Source organism: Hippoglossus hippoglossus, chromosome 6 (assembly GCF_009819705.1).
Source record: "Hippoglossus hippoglossus isolate fHipHip1 chromosome 6, fHipHip1.pri, whole genome shotgun sequence".
NCBI classification, from domain to species: domain Eukaryota; kingdom Metazoa; phylum Chordata; class Actinopteri; order Pleuronectiformes; family Pleuronectidae; genus Hippoglossus; species Hippoglossus hippoglossus.
Window position 1 is genome coordinate 4,882,052 of NC_047156.1, and position 12,921 is coordinate 4,894,972.

Genomic DNA, 12,921 nt, shown 5'->3' on the forward strand with positions numbered 1-12,921 from the left:
TCCAAATAAGAACTAAACTTGTACAGCTGATAATATTTAATTTGTTTGGAGACTGTAAGAAAAATGTTGAACCACATGGTCATTTTTGTGGCTAATGTTTTAGTAATAGATAATACCCAAATATAAAAAAAATTGTTACAACTCCGAAAATAATATAATAAAGTCAAAAAATAAATGTTCTCTGTATTGTTTATTCTGTAATCTAAAAGTTTTCACATGAGTTAATAATTAAATGTGTTTAAAAAAAACAAGAAAATAATGCAGACCAACACAAAACAAACTACAACCTCCAAAACTAGCAAACTAGCATAGAGCTGAATCAGTGACAACACAAGCAGAACTTTGTAAAGTTGGGTGGGTGGTGACTGTGTGTCACTGTTCGCTCTTTACACACAGGATGAGAACCATGTTACCGACGACATTATTTTACTACTGACTGCACCATCACACATGAGTCACTCCGTGTGCCATGAGAAATAACTAATTCTTTTGTGTGCAGTTTGTTTTCTGCTCTGGGCAACAGCGGATAAACACACAAACACTGGAGTGTGTGCAGCCAACGACCACACACCATTGTGTCTCTCTAATATATAATTCAGTTTTTCTTATGGTTGTGTATTTGTTGCTTTAGTTGCTCTTGACTTTTCAATCTAAGTATATCCTCTAAGAGTGTATTTAAACTCTTCCCAATGTAAACGTTAAGACAGACAGCTCTCTCTTTTGTGAAAACGGTCGTTTGTCTCCCTGCTCACAAATCAGTGGCATGCGTGTACATACACACAATTAGCATCACTCAGATGGTATATATTTGCAGACTGTAACCGAGTTTACTTGTAAGTGATGTGAATAGTTGCATGGTCCTGTTGGCCCGAATGGTATTCACATGCTCTTCACTGAAGGCTTCTCTTTCAGACATTGTCTTGTGACTATACAGATGATAGATACAGTTCTACCAAACCAAAAGGCTCCGTGTGGACGACAGAAGTGACTATTCAAGTATAAAGATTAAACAATATACACTTCTACTCCTCGGCCTCTCTTAACAGCTGCCGGTGATATGAAGAAAAATGATTTCATTGTAGCGTTCCTCCCAAACAGCCTGCACTGTTAGCCAGTCTGGAGATGGCACTCAACCTAATTCTCATCTCCCTGTATTATAATGGAGTGCCTGAATGCAATTTGAATGAAGATAGATATTGTGTCTTGGGAGGCTTAAAGCGAATTTCCCCAAGCAGTTGTGCCAGGTTCTCAGATGGCTGCTTTCTACTTTATCTAATAGTCATTTGTTGGCTGCTTTGTCCTCCGGTTTTATTCAATGGTTTTAGTTTCCTCTGTGTTAGTGGAAAAGATACACACGTCTTTTTATCTTGTGTATTTTATTTAGTATATTTAGGTTTTTATTTAAGCAGCATCACACTTTGTGGAATGTGACACACACACACACACACGGTTGGTTCGTGTGAGACAGTGAGTCTTACAGCTGTAGATGGGGAGGATTGTAATGACGGACCCCCACAGCTGCAGCAGGAAGAAATGTGGTGGAGGGTGATGACTGCGTTTCTGACACGTCTGTCTTTCTCAGATATCCCGCCTGTGTTTGTGCTCGTCTGTCTGCTCGGCCTGTCTCCTTCATAAAGGTTAAAGGGCATCTGAAACACAAGTGTCGCCTCCCTTTCTCTGTTTCATTCTCTTGTTAAACAGTAGTCAGAGCATGTGGATATTGGTCAGGTCATGTGTTTTTGGCTTAGACTGTACATAAAGATGGACGACATGCTTTCTTCCTCCCGCTGTACAAAAATTAGGCTAAAGAAATCTTGCCAATACACACAATCACTCACTCTCACTTTTATAGAATCAAATAACTTAAACTTACTAAAAAAACATCTTTAAGAACCAGTTAATCGACGTAGACTTTGACTTATTAGTTTGACCCATGTCCCATCTGCTAACATGAAGGAGATAGTGTTTATGACCTGTCCCGCAGCCAGCCACCAGGGGACATTAAAGATGTTTTGGCTTCACTTATGGTGAGCCGTTATGTCGCTCATCTTTACAATCACTCTGTGGTCTTTGGTGTGAATGCGTTGACCCCTATTGGTGCCACAGAGCAATGTTTCTGATGAGCAGATCATCAGTGTTTGTATTTTATGTTTATGAGAACGAGGACAGACGTGATTTCAGTAAATAGCCTTTTCACAAATGGTATTTTAATGAGAAACACTGAATGAAACAAACATGCACTTGTCTCTAATGAAAACTCCACAGGGGGCCTTTTAAATGTCACACTCCTGCCCCGAGATCTAGTCATTTTAGATATTGCATGTGTGTGTCTGTGTGTGAACACCCATTGTGCCATGGCGTGCTCCAATTAACCAGACCTGGCCATGTGTGGAGGATGAGCTGACGGTGGCTTACATTCAGGCAGCACGCCATCTGTAGGAATCACCACCAGCAGTCAGCGATGATGGTGCAGGGACACATGCAGTTCACCTCCTGGTAGGACGGCAACAAGGAGGAGGAGACAGGAGCAGTAATATAGTAATATAGAGTCCCTTTGTAGTCGATAAGCGTGACAGTGTTTTGTAAGAAAAGGCCTTTTTGTATGTAATTTAGGGGGATGTAATGATTATTAAATCCACCTGCTTGTCTGTAATCATTACGTTTGCGGAACAGAACTCTCTCAGGAAAGTTCACAGTTATGTTAATCGGGCAGGGAAGTTTCATTTATATTTTTTCTGTAGTTTCATGGTTCGATGAACAGACTCTCGATTCAGAACTTTTCACCAATAAGCAACAGAAAGATGTCACACATTGTTCTGGTGACAGCGTGTGGACAGGAAGGGATTAGCTTGTTATGACTGAATTACAGGATTACTCAATACTCAACATCTGCTCTCTAACTAAACACTTTATATAAAACAAGATCAGAGATTATTCTCATCTGAAAGCATATAAAATAAAATGAAAAGCCTCGTGCCTTTCTGATTTGTGAGTGTTCTTTAAAAAGCAATGGGCTGTTCTCTATCACTGAGGGAAATATTGTAAACGTGATTGCACCAAATGCTCCTATTTCTATTTCAAAATGTTTGGATTCATTCACTTTGTTCACGTCCTCTGTATCTTTGTGTTTCTCCTCTTCATATTCTGTGTTGTCTTTGAATTCCTGTGGTGCAGGTATTGGTCCGGTGCTCGGCCTCCTGTTCATCCCTCTGATCGGCTCAGCCAGTGACCAGTGCAACAGCAGTTATGGCCGCCGACGCCCCTTCATCTGGCTGCTGTCTCTGGGAGTCCTTGTGGCACTTTTGATCATTCCCCACGCTGACGTCCTGGCTGCCCGTTTCGCATGGGGTGGACGCACGGTTCAGGTAGCACACATGTTTGTTGGTTGATGAATTTCAGCTACAGAGCACACAAACCAAGAGAATTCATTGTGTTTTCTATGGTTTTGCTGCAGGTGGGCTTCCTCATCTTTGGGGTGGGACTCCTTGACTTTTGCGGACAAGTGTGCTTCACGCCGCTGGAGGCTCTTTTGTCTGACCTGTACCGGGACGAGGAGGACTGCGGCCAGGCCTTCGCCATGTTCTCTTTCATGGTCAGCTTGGGAGGATGTGTGGGATATTTGCTGCCTGCGCTGGACTGGAGCCATGGCTTACTCTCTGTTTACCTGGGAGGCCAGGCTGAGTGCCTGTTTTTCCTCCTCATCCTTATCTTCATCTCCAGCCTGCTCATCACCATGAAGGTGTCTGAGGAACCCTCATTTGCCAGCAGTGGCTTGGCAGGGTCTGGATCTTTATTGGAGACTGGGGCTGGAGTGATAGAGGCCGGCCGCTGCGGCGTGCCACGCTCATGCTGCTACCTGCTGAAGTGCAAACTGAGGTTGTTGAAGTCTGGTCCCCTGCTGTGTTTACTGAGAACATGCTGGTCCATGACTCCAGCAATCTACAGGAGCTACTGCCACGTCCCGCGAGTGATGAGGCAGCTGTGTGTGGCTCAGCTCTGCAGCTGGATGGCCGTCATGTCTTTCATGCTCTTCTACACAGACTTTGTGGGGGAAGGCCTGTACGAGGGCGTGCCCAGTGCATTACCAGGAAGTATGTCCAGGCAGCGATACGACGAAGGTCAGATTTCTTCTTTGTACAAGTTACAATTGTGTTTGTTTGTGTGTGTGTGTGTGTGTGCAGGTAGCACAATGTTGTATAGCCACTGGATATTATATGCCTTCATTTATCTTTATAAAAATTGATAACCTTCGCCGAGGAGGTTATGTTTTCATGGGCATGTATTTGTCTGTTTATTAGCAGGAAAACACAAAAGTACTCTTTCAATTTCCACAAAATTTGGTGGAAAGCTATAGCAAAGGGTTAGAGTAAAAAGAGTAAACAGGCAGATCCACAATTTATTTTCACAATATTAATAAGATAGGACGTTAGCCTTGGAGGAGATATACTCTCTCTCAGTCTTCTTCTTTTACCTCCAGTAATAATGTTGTGTTTTCATTTCATTGTAAGCAGGATTACGCAAAAACAACAGATTTTATTACAACTTGGTGGAAGGATGGGCAAAGAAAGAACCCATTTAATTTTGGTGTGGATCCAAATGAAGGGGCAGATCCAGGAATCTCATCACTTTTATTATCACATAGGGTGTTGTTTGATATTTTCACTGATTTCCCAGGGAATAACTCATGGATCTTGATGACCAAAATCCGGCATATTCAGAAAAGTGATAATAATGAGTGTGTGCAATTTGGTGCAGGTTGATTTGAATTTAAGGGAAGTGTTGGGCCTCGGAGGAGGAGCACGCTCTGAGTGACATTCTAGTATTGATTTGGCTTCGACTTTAATACCAAGTAGGATTTCATGGAAACAAACTACCATTTAAACTAGTTTCCTCACCTGTGATCATCAGGTCTTTACCTCCACCACCTCCACATCGCTGACTCCAGGTCCGTTCCCGGCTGCGCTGTCTGCTCTCTCACAGCTGGGCAGGATGCTCTCGCATTCCTGGAGCACAGGTGGAGACAGACAGAGCCTGTGTTCCTGCATGCCTACATGCTTTCCTGCGTCCCTCATATTGGCTCCTGTCAAGTTATAGGACACGTGCGGCACAGAGCAGCAGTTAACATAGTGTAGTTCTACCGCTGAACAGCTAACAAATCCTTTGGGTAAATATGCTTAAGTAAATATTAAGCCCATCAAATATTATTCAGGTGTTACCTTCTATTTGTACACCTGAGGAATTTAACAAATACTCACAGAGTTGTCACTAATCTAGCTACTGTTTAGCAGGATTAGTGACTACTAATCCAGTTGTATAGGTATATTCTGAACCTTTACAAATACAATACTAATAGGTTAATATAACCTTTAGACACTTCTGTTAAAACCTGAACAAATCTGTTGTGTCAGTGATGTAAAAAGGTCAAATATGCTACAGGAAGATTGTTTCTCTGCTGTATAGACAACACATGAGCAAGTAAACAGATGTGAGGACGTTCATCTTGCCCCATGTTGAGAGGTTGCAGGTTTTTTAAGTATATTAAGTATATTCGCTTTTCCCTCATCTCTCTTTACTTGATTTTGTACTTCTCAGCTTCCCCACTCATTTTATCAAACCTTTTCTGCTAGTATTCACCTGTTTTCTCATCCTCTAAACCGTGTTCACAACCGTTCCTTCTCACCTTTCCCCCTTTTTCCTTTTCATCCATCCTTCCATCCATTGAATAAAACATGGAGAAAACCTCACTCTTTCTCCCCCTTACTTTGTTTACCTTTTACTTTTCCTCTTGTCTCCGCTCGCTGGACCATAAGGAATGTCACACTCACAAAGAATTAATGTCAAGGAATCGGCACACAAAGAACATGTTCATTCAAGACAGGTAGACGGCCGGACCGCATAATTTTGAACTCTGTCTGAGTCGTGTTTGTTTAATTTGAAACACGGAGGATGTTATTTAACCACATCATTCAGCCTGCAGATGTTCCTCCGCAGGTAATCTGCTTTGTGTCTAGTTTCACAGCTGCACCGGCTTTTCTACTCAGTTTTAAGCCTTTTTCTGATCATTTCTTCTGGGAACTGTTGCACTGAATAGAAAGGACCCTTCAGGCTCGTGTTCCAGTATCAGCCACCTTCCCATCCCGGAGAAGCAGCTCTCCTGTAACACTCTGACTCAGTCTCATGTCTCTGTGGGCTTGAATTTCAGTCCTCATTAGCCTCTCCTAGTGTTTGTAAAGTGGGTTCAGCAGAGTAATACGATCCACGTACTCCTTTCCCACTCCTGAACTTCTGACCCGCGCTGTTCGCTGAGATCAAGCAGAGATATCAGTCCGATAATGGGCTGAGATAAATAAACAGTCCAGTGACATGTAGTGAGTCCGGCTTCCGTGGATTATTACTTCAACTCAGAAACTTCATTAAGGGGTAAACGTGGGGATAAACAAGAAAAGTGGGAACATATTTCCCATAGTGAACAAAATCCCGCACTAACATACACATCTGAAAGATTTCATTATTATTGAAAACTGTTGAGTTGTATGATTTCGTCGATAGATGAAAATCTGCTTTTCAAATTCCACTCGAAGTTGAAAGGTCAAGTTCAAACGAAGAAGGGAAATTCAGCTATAAGCCTAAAAACATCAAGTTTATTTCTGGAGGAGTAGAAGTTGCAAGAATTTTGATTATACCTTTTCTTATAATAAACTGGATTTATAAAGCACTTTTCAAAATGCTTTACAAGAAGAAATAAAACCAAGAAATTAAATAAACTAGACACAACAGTTGAAAGGACATTGGACGAAATAACACAAATAAAAACAGAACAAATAAACACCAATCAAACATTCCCAAAGGGTTTTGAAAAGAGAACGTTTTTTAAAAGGGAAAAGATTTATAAGAAGCTGAGGGGTAGTGTGTCTGAGTTCAGTGGACAGAAAGGTGTAAAGTGTGGGGGCTCCAATAGCAAAAGCTTATTGTGGTGCATCAAATAAACTTAAGTTAAATGTCACATCGCACTGTGAAAAAAGACATGATGCATCGCTACAAAAAAATATAATCTGTCACTGACTTAACTGCTAATGCGTCGATTTGGGGAATGAAATATTTTGATGCAGTCAGGAACACGAATTCATCCGATGTTGTTTGAACTTTGATTCCTGCCTCGGCCTGTCGGTGAGACCTCATCCACACGTTTGTTGTCTGGCTGGCTCACCGGGCCAGACGCGGGGCCGGGAGGCACGTCGCCTCGGTAAACACGGTCCGGCCTCTTGGGTTTTTCAAGGATTTATCTAAGGTTAATGATGTTTGTGATGTGTCTCCGTGCTGAGCAGCTCTGTGAGTGACTCTCTAACCGGATCTTTGCCGGGGATTATTTTCTGAATTCAAGTTCTATATATTTGGTTGTGTTTGTGTTTTCTTTTTATTTCTAGTTATTTATAATAAGGCTTTTGGTTAGACTTTAAAATGTCAAACCTCAATTTCCCTTTTGTCATAAGAGTTTTATAAAAACATGTTTGAAATCATGGCCAATTGTATATATATATATTTATATATCAGCTAATGTATCGATATTGGACATTTTTCACTTCCTAATATGTGAGTCACCTTCAAAAATCAGTGTGGCTGTACTTAGCTTCATAGAAAGAAACTCAGTAGAGCACATATCTCCCCAAAACATTTATGAAACTACATTTACATTCTGTAGATCCAGATTTCTATTTGGATCTGCACGGAATTAGACTCACTCATAAATATCAGTGCCTTTAATATGCCCGATTTTTTTTTTCATTAAGACCCATTAATTATTCTCTGGGAAATTAATGATTCCTTGATCTGCCCCTTGATCTGTATCCACACCATAATGTAATGGGTTCTTCTTCAGGTCATGCCCCACCCCTCCACAAAGTTTCATAGAAATCATTTGGGTAGTTTTTGCATAATCCTGCTAACAAACTATCAAACTAACAAATGCCTGCAGGTGAAAACTTCCTTAGCGGAGGCAACAAAGGCAGAACATGAGATATTTTCTGAAACACAGGACAGAGTTTCCGTCACTGTAACAGCTGTGAACCTCCTGGTTGTAATGTGTGGTTCCCTCTGCTCTCAGGTATCCGTATGGGCAGCCTGGGCCTGTTCCTGCAGTGTGCTACCTCAACCTTCTTCTCCCTGGCCATGAGTCGCTTGGTTCGGCACTTTGGCTCCCGCTGGGTGTACGTGAGCAGCATGGTGAGCTTCACGCTCTCTGCTCTGGTCATCTGCCTGTCCAAGAGTGTGGTCCTGGTCACTGTCATGGCAGCGCTCACTGGCTACGCGTATGCCACGCTGCAGACTCTGCCGTACACGCTCACCTGCCATTACCACAAGGAGAAAGCGGTAAACACAGATCCTAAAGACTTTGTACTTAAGGTTACTGTGTAGACAAACTATCATTGATAAGTCGATTCTTTTCTTCTTTCGTTTTCAGGTCTTTATGCCAAAAAGGAAACCCAAAAGCATACACACAAATGGTATTTCAACCAAGCGGGACTCTGTGTATCTGACCCCTGTGGAAGAGGAGGGTGGACTGAACCACAAAACGGGGGTTCCGTACGGGAATGCCTTCCAGGACGCTTACGAGTACTACCCCCCCCCACCGAGCCAGAACGGCTCCTCTCTCAGCTCTGGCAGCACTGAACAGGACGAGGGGGAGTTAGAGTTCGAGAAACGAGGCGTGGGTTTGGACTTTGCCATCTTGGACAGCACCTTCCTCCTCTCTCAGGTTTTCCCCACCCTCTTCATGGGCATGATCGTTCAGTTCGCTCAGTCCGTCACTGCCTACATCGCCTGCTCCGCCATCTTCGGTGCCGTCGCCATCTACCTGGCCAGTCATATCGTCTTTGACCAAAAGGACCTCAAATGCTGAGATTCAGGGCGGAAGACGTGGGAGTGATTGAATCATAACTAATCAAAAACAATCATTCAGGTTTCATGGGTTGAACTCAGCAGTGCACTACTGTTCCCAGAATGCCTTGCTCCACGACCGTGTGCTTGCTTTTATGAAAGCTAAAGGAAATGGGTGTGAAAGTGGCTAATAATAGAAACTATTCCTCGTTACAGCCGGGGGTTCGTTACCTGCCAGCTGAACAGTCTCCGTTCTGAAAACTGTTGAATTCTATAGAAATCTCCCTAAAGACCTTTTTGTTGTGACATCTCTCCTGTCCATTTTCCTCAGGTACCAGATTTACTGTAGAACTCACCAACCTCAGATACACAGCTACTAACCTGTTTATGAGTTTTATGGTTCTGTCCGCAAGTTCTTAAATTACAGTCTGTATTTAACACTGATTTGGTTCAGTCAGTGGATTTGAGAAAATTACCCTGATGTGTGTAAAATTGGGAGAATATTGCTTTTAATATTCAGCTGTACTTTGATGCTATCCTCATCTTCTATATTCCCCCTCCTAAATGTAAGCTATTACTGAAAGAACAGTTTTTACGGCAACTATTTTGAAAACAAAGTTACTGTGCGTCCCTATGGGAATTAAGTTATGCAACCTGTTGAGGTGACGTGATCGACGGCGGTGGTTTGAGAAAGAATTTGTTTACTGCATCAAACGTCCTCTGTCTGGATAATCAAGAGTCGTCTCCTTTAGCCGACCGCTCCTCCTGATCCTTCTGATCAGGACTCAGGTATGTTCTGGTTTCCCATTCGGTCATCGTGCCACTTTCCCCGCTGCCTAAACCTCCACGTGTCGTTATGTTCTCTCAAATGACAATCTATGAAGTCCACATGGTCCCTGGCCAGAGATAAACTTGCTTTGAACTACGCGTACGCATCATGGCTGAGTCTGTTTGGTGCATCGATTGTGCACGTCCCCACACATTAACACTTCACGTCCGACAGGGCAGCGTAGGGCCAGTACGTGACCTCCAGTGTCCACACGCATATCCGGTAGTTCTATAAAGTCTGAGTTCTGTGCTGTGCCCTTCAGTAGAATACTCTGTGAACAAATGTGTTTACGACACATCTAGTTGTCTACGCATACTTGTGCTCAAACAGGAAGTCTATCTGCGGCCTTGTAGTGTAATGTTGTGTGTAAACAGTAAAAGATGAAGAGTGATGTCTGAGAGGAGGTCGCTCTATTCTTGAAAAGACCAAAAAACGTCCGGCAGCGAATGGAAACATTCGGTCACTGAAAATACTGTGAGGGGAGGCATTGGTGGGCTGAAGGCCAAGCTGGAGTTAGCGTGTGTGTCTGTGTGTGTGTCTGTCTTTGTGTATGTGTGTGTGTGTGTGTGTGTGTGTGTGTGTGTGTGTGTGTGTGTGTGTTTAAAACATGGAGGACAAACAGTGAGAAAGTAAAATTACAATTATTTAAGTGCGAGGCAAATTTATTAGGACTGGAGCCTGTGCAGTTCTTTCCACATTTGGTTATAATAATGTGAAGCTCTATGTTATAATGTGTCGTGGCCTTATTGAGCTTTTTCAAACCGGCCAGTTGACGCAAACACTGCGCTTGTGTTACAACTGGTGCGTGAGTTCATTCGAGCCTTTTGTATCCGGGCTGTGTGGTGAGTTCAGTTCAGCAGATTCAAACAGTCCTGAAGGATCTTATTGCCCCGAGGTGCGCTCAGCAGGGGGCGGAGTAAAAACAGCAGAGGATTTGTTTTGTCATGTTGACGCCACCGCTGAGTTGAAACACTTAGAAAATAATAACGATAATTCGCCTCTCCCCCTCTAAAACGCACAGGAAAACGTTGCCTCGCAGTAGCTGAAGTGTAAGAAAAAAACGGTTGTTGTACAAGTGCCTGTACATTTTCTCAAACATTTTTGTACATATATTTTTATTTATTATGCTTTTCTTACAAAATAGCTCGGAAATTAAGCTATTGGCCTCTGTGGCATCTTTCGTAGGTGCGAGGGTGAAGGCTGTTTCTGTGAAAGAGATAAATTATTTGTATAGATGTTGGTATAGAATCATCCTCGACTATAATTTAATTTAACATGACCCCCCTCTTTATCCTGTAGCTTTGGTTACATCACTGCTGGTGTCTGCTGTCACGTACGCGTCGAATCAGCTGCAGAAAACTTCCACCTGTGGTCTTCAACCAGGTCTCAGATGTTTGCTTCCTTTTTTTCTTTTCTGCCGCAAACAAGAAACCTCGTCATTGTGTCAATCCTGCTTTATCTGGGAATTATTTAACCACTTGTTTCTTCTTATCAGAGATTTATTGTTTAACGGATACACACTTCACACACGCTCACTGTAGGTGAAGGTGTTTTCAGTCCCTGCTCTTCTAAAACAAATGTTCTATTTGATTTAAGATTTAAAAAAAAAATAACTGTCTAAGGCCAGAAATCGACATATTCTGATGTGATTAATCAGGTTATTTTGTGTTATTGTCATAAATGCATTCAGCCATAACAAAAAAGTTGTATTTCATTTTCATTATACGATCATGTTGTGTATAAATATGCAGTTACCAAATAGATTTTTATACAAAATAAAAGAGCTGCATTGTCAATGAGATGTTGTCCTTGTATTCTCCTGAGAGCGACATTTGTTATTCGTCATTATTTTACTTTCGAACTAAATATTACATAAAGATGTCAGTAGATCTGGTTCAGATAATTGTCAATCATTCAGTCTGACATGTATTTTGATCAGACTCTTGATATTTATGAGTGGTCTGCAAGATAAAATGTCCACTTCACGGTACAGTTTTTCCATTCACCCATTCACACACACATCCATACAGTGCATCCATTCTTTATCTTGCCCAAGGGCACTTTAGCTGGAGGAATCCGCCAGACTGGGATCAAACCACTGACCCTCTGGTTAGTGGATGTGCAGCCCCCCAAATGACAGCCGCTCCACAACCTCTGCAGAAATCTCACAAGTTTTACCAAGATTATTCATATGGACCCTGTAATTTCAGAGGTTTATTAAAGGTCAGTCTCGAGCAGGGGCCTGAGTGAAGGGCCCAGGGATGAAGAGGTCGATGCAGGTCGGTCTGAGGCTCCTGAGGAGAGACGGCTGCCCAGTGTCTTAAGACCTTGGAAATGGTGCCATCCTTTGGAGATGTTGGGTAACTGGAGAAACTGCTGCTGGTGCGCAACTGCACCGGCCCCGCTGACGCATGGGCATGCTGCTGGTGGCATTATCTATTACATGGAAAAGACGATAGGCTTTCATGTTGCAGGGAATGGCACGCGGACAATGTGTGCCATTCCATGACGAGCCTCTCCAGTTTGCTCCTCGCACTCCTCACGAATCCACCATTGGGGAAATGCAGGGGTTACAGTGCGCCTATAAAAACATGATACTTTATTAGAATGCCACTCGGGGCCTCCGAGGAGGGGGTGGGGGGGCGGGGGACTCATGTCATGCTCAAGGACACGTCAGCAGGGCGGATGCCGGCCGACACCGAGGTCCTGAACCCTGATCTTTGCCTCCTGACGCTCCGCCGGCTCACGTGTCCCGGCCGAGGTGTGATCTTGTGTTTTTTCCCGGAGCAGAAAAACGCCGGTTTTTAGGGGGAAAGTTCCTGAACGTCGCCGCAGAGCCGCGGCCCACTTGTCTCCGGTGACAAGTGGGCCTGTTTTTACACCTTCCTTCTAAATAAGGAAGCGGCCTGACAGACATATGACCACCGACCCAATTTGGGAGCGTCCCCATCGCGTCCCACGGCCGCTGAACGCCACCAATAAGCTCTCCCTCCCTCCTCCAGTCCGGCAGTGACAGCAGCCGATTCCCCCCCCAACTCTCCACACACTTGCTGTTTCCCTGCTGTCAGCACCTTCCCTCTCCCCTTGTGTTATCCCGGCGGCGGAGTCAGCATGATGTCATGGGATGGGATGCGTTATCCCTGGCACGGGTGAACCCGGGTTATTCGGTGAGTGGTGACGGATTCATTCTCAACTCTTGCCAGGAGAGGGGGACGAAG

General features: G+C 43.5%; 1 protein-coding gene across 2 annotated transcripts in view; it reads left to right on the plus strand.

The window, feature by feature from the left end:
• Positions 1 to 10,136, plus strand: part of LOC117763748 (solute carrier family 45 member 3) — a 31,165-nt gene extending 21,029 nt beyond the window's left edge. For both annotated transcript variants that reach the window (XM_034589132.1, XM_034589133.1), the window contains exons 3-6: positions 3,175 to 3,365; positions 3,455 to 4,118; positions 8,102 to 8,367; positions 8,459 to 10,136. In XM_034589132.1, coding sequence (XP_034445023.1) covers positions 3,175 to 3,365; positions 3,455 to 4,118; positions 8,102 to 8,367; positions 8,459 to 8,896 — 1,559 coding nt within the window. In that variant the 3' untranslated portion in view covers positions 8,897 to 10,136. The remainder of the gene's footprint in view (positions 1 to 3,174; positions 3,366 to 3,454; positions 4,119 to 8,101; positions 8,368 to 8,458) is intronic.
• Positions 10,137 to 12,921: the final 2,785 nt, after the last annotated feature.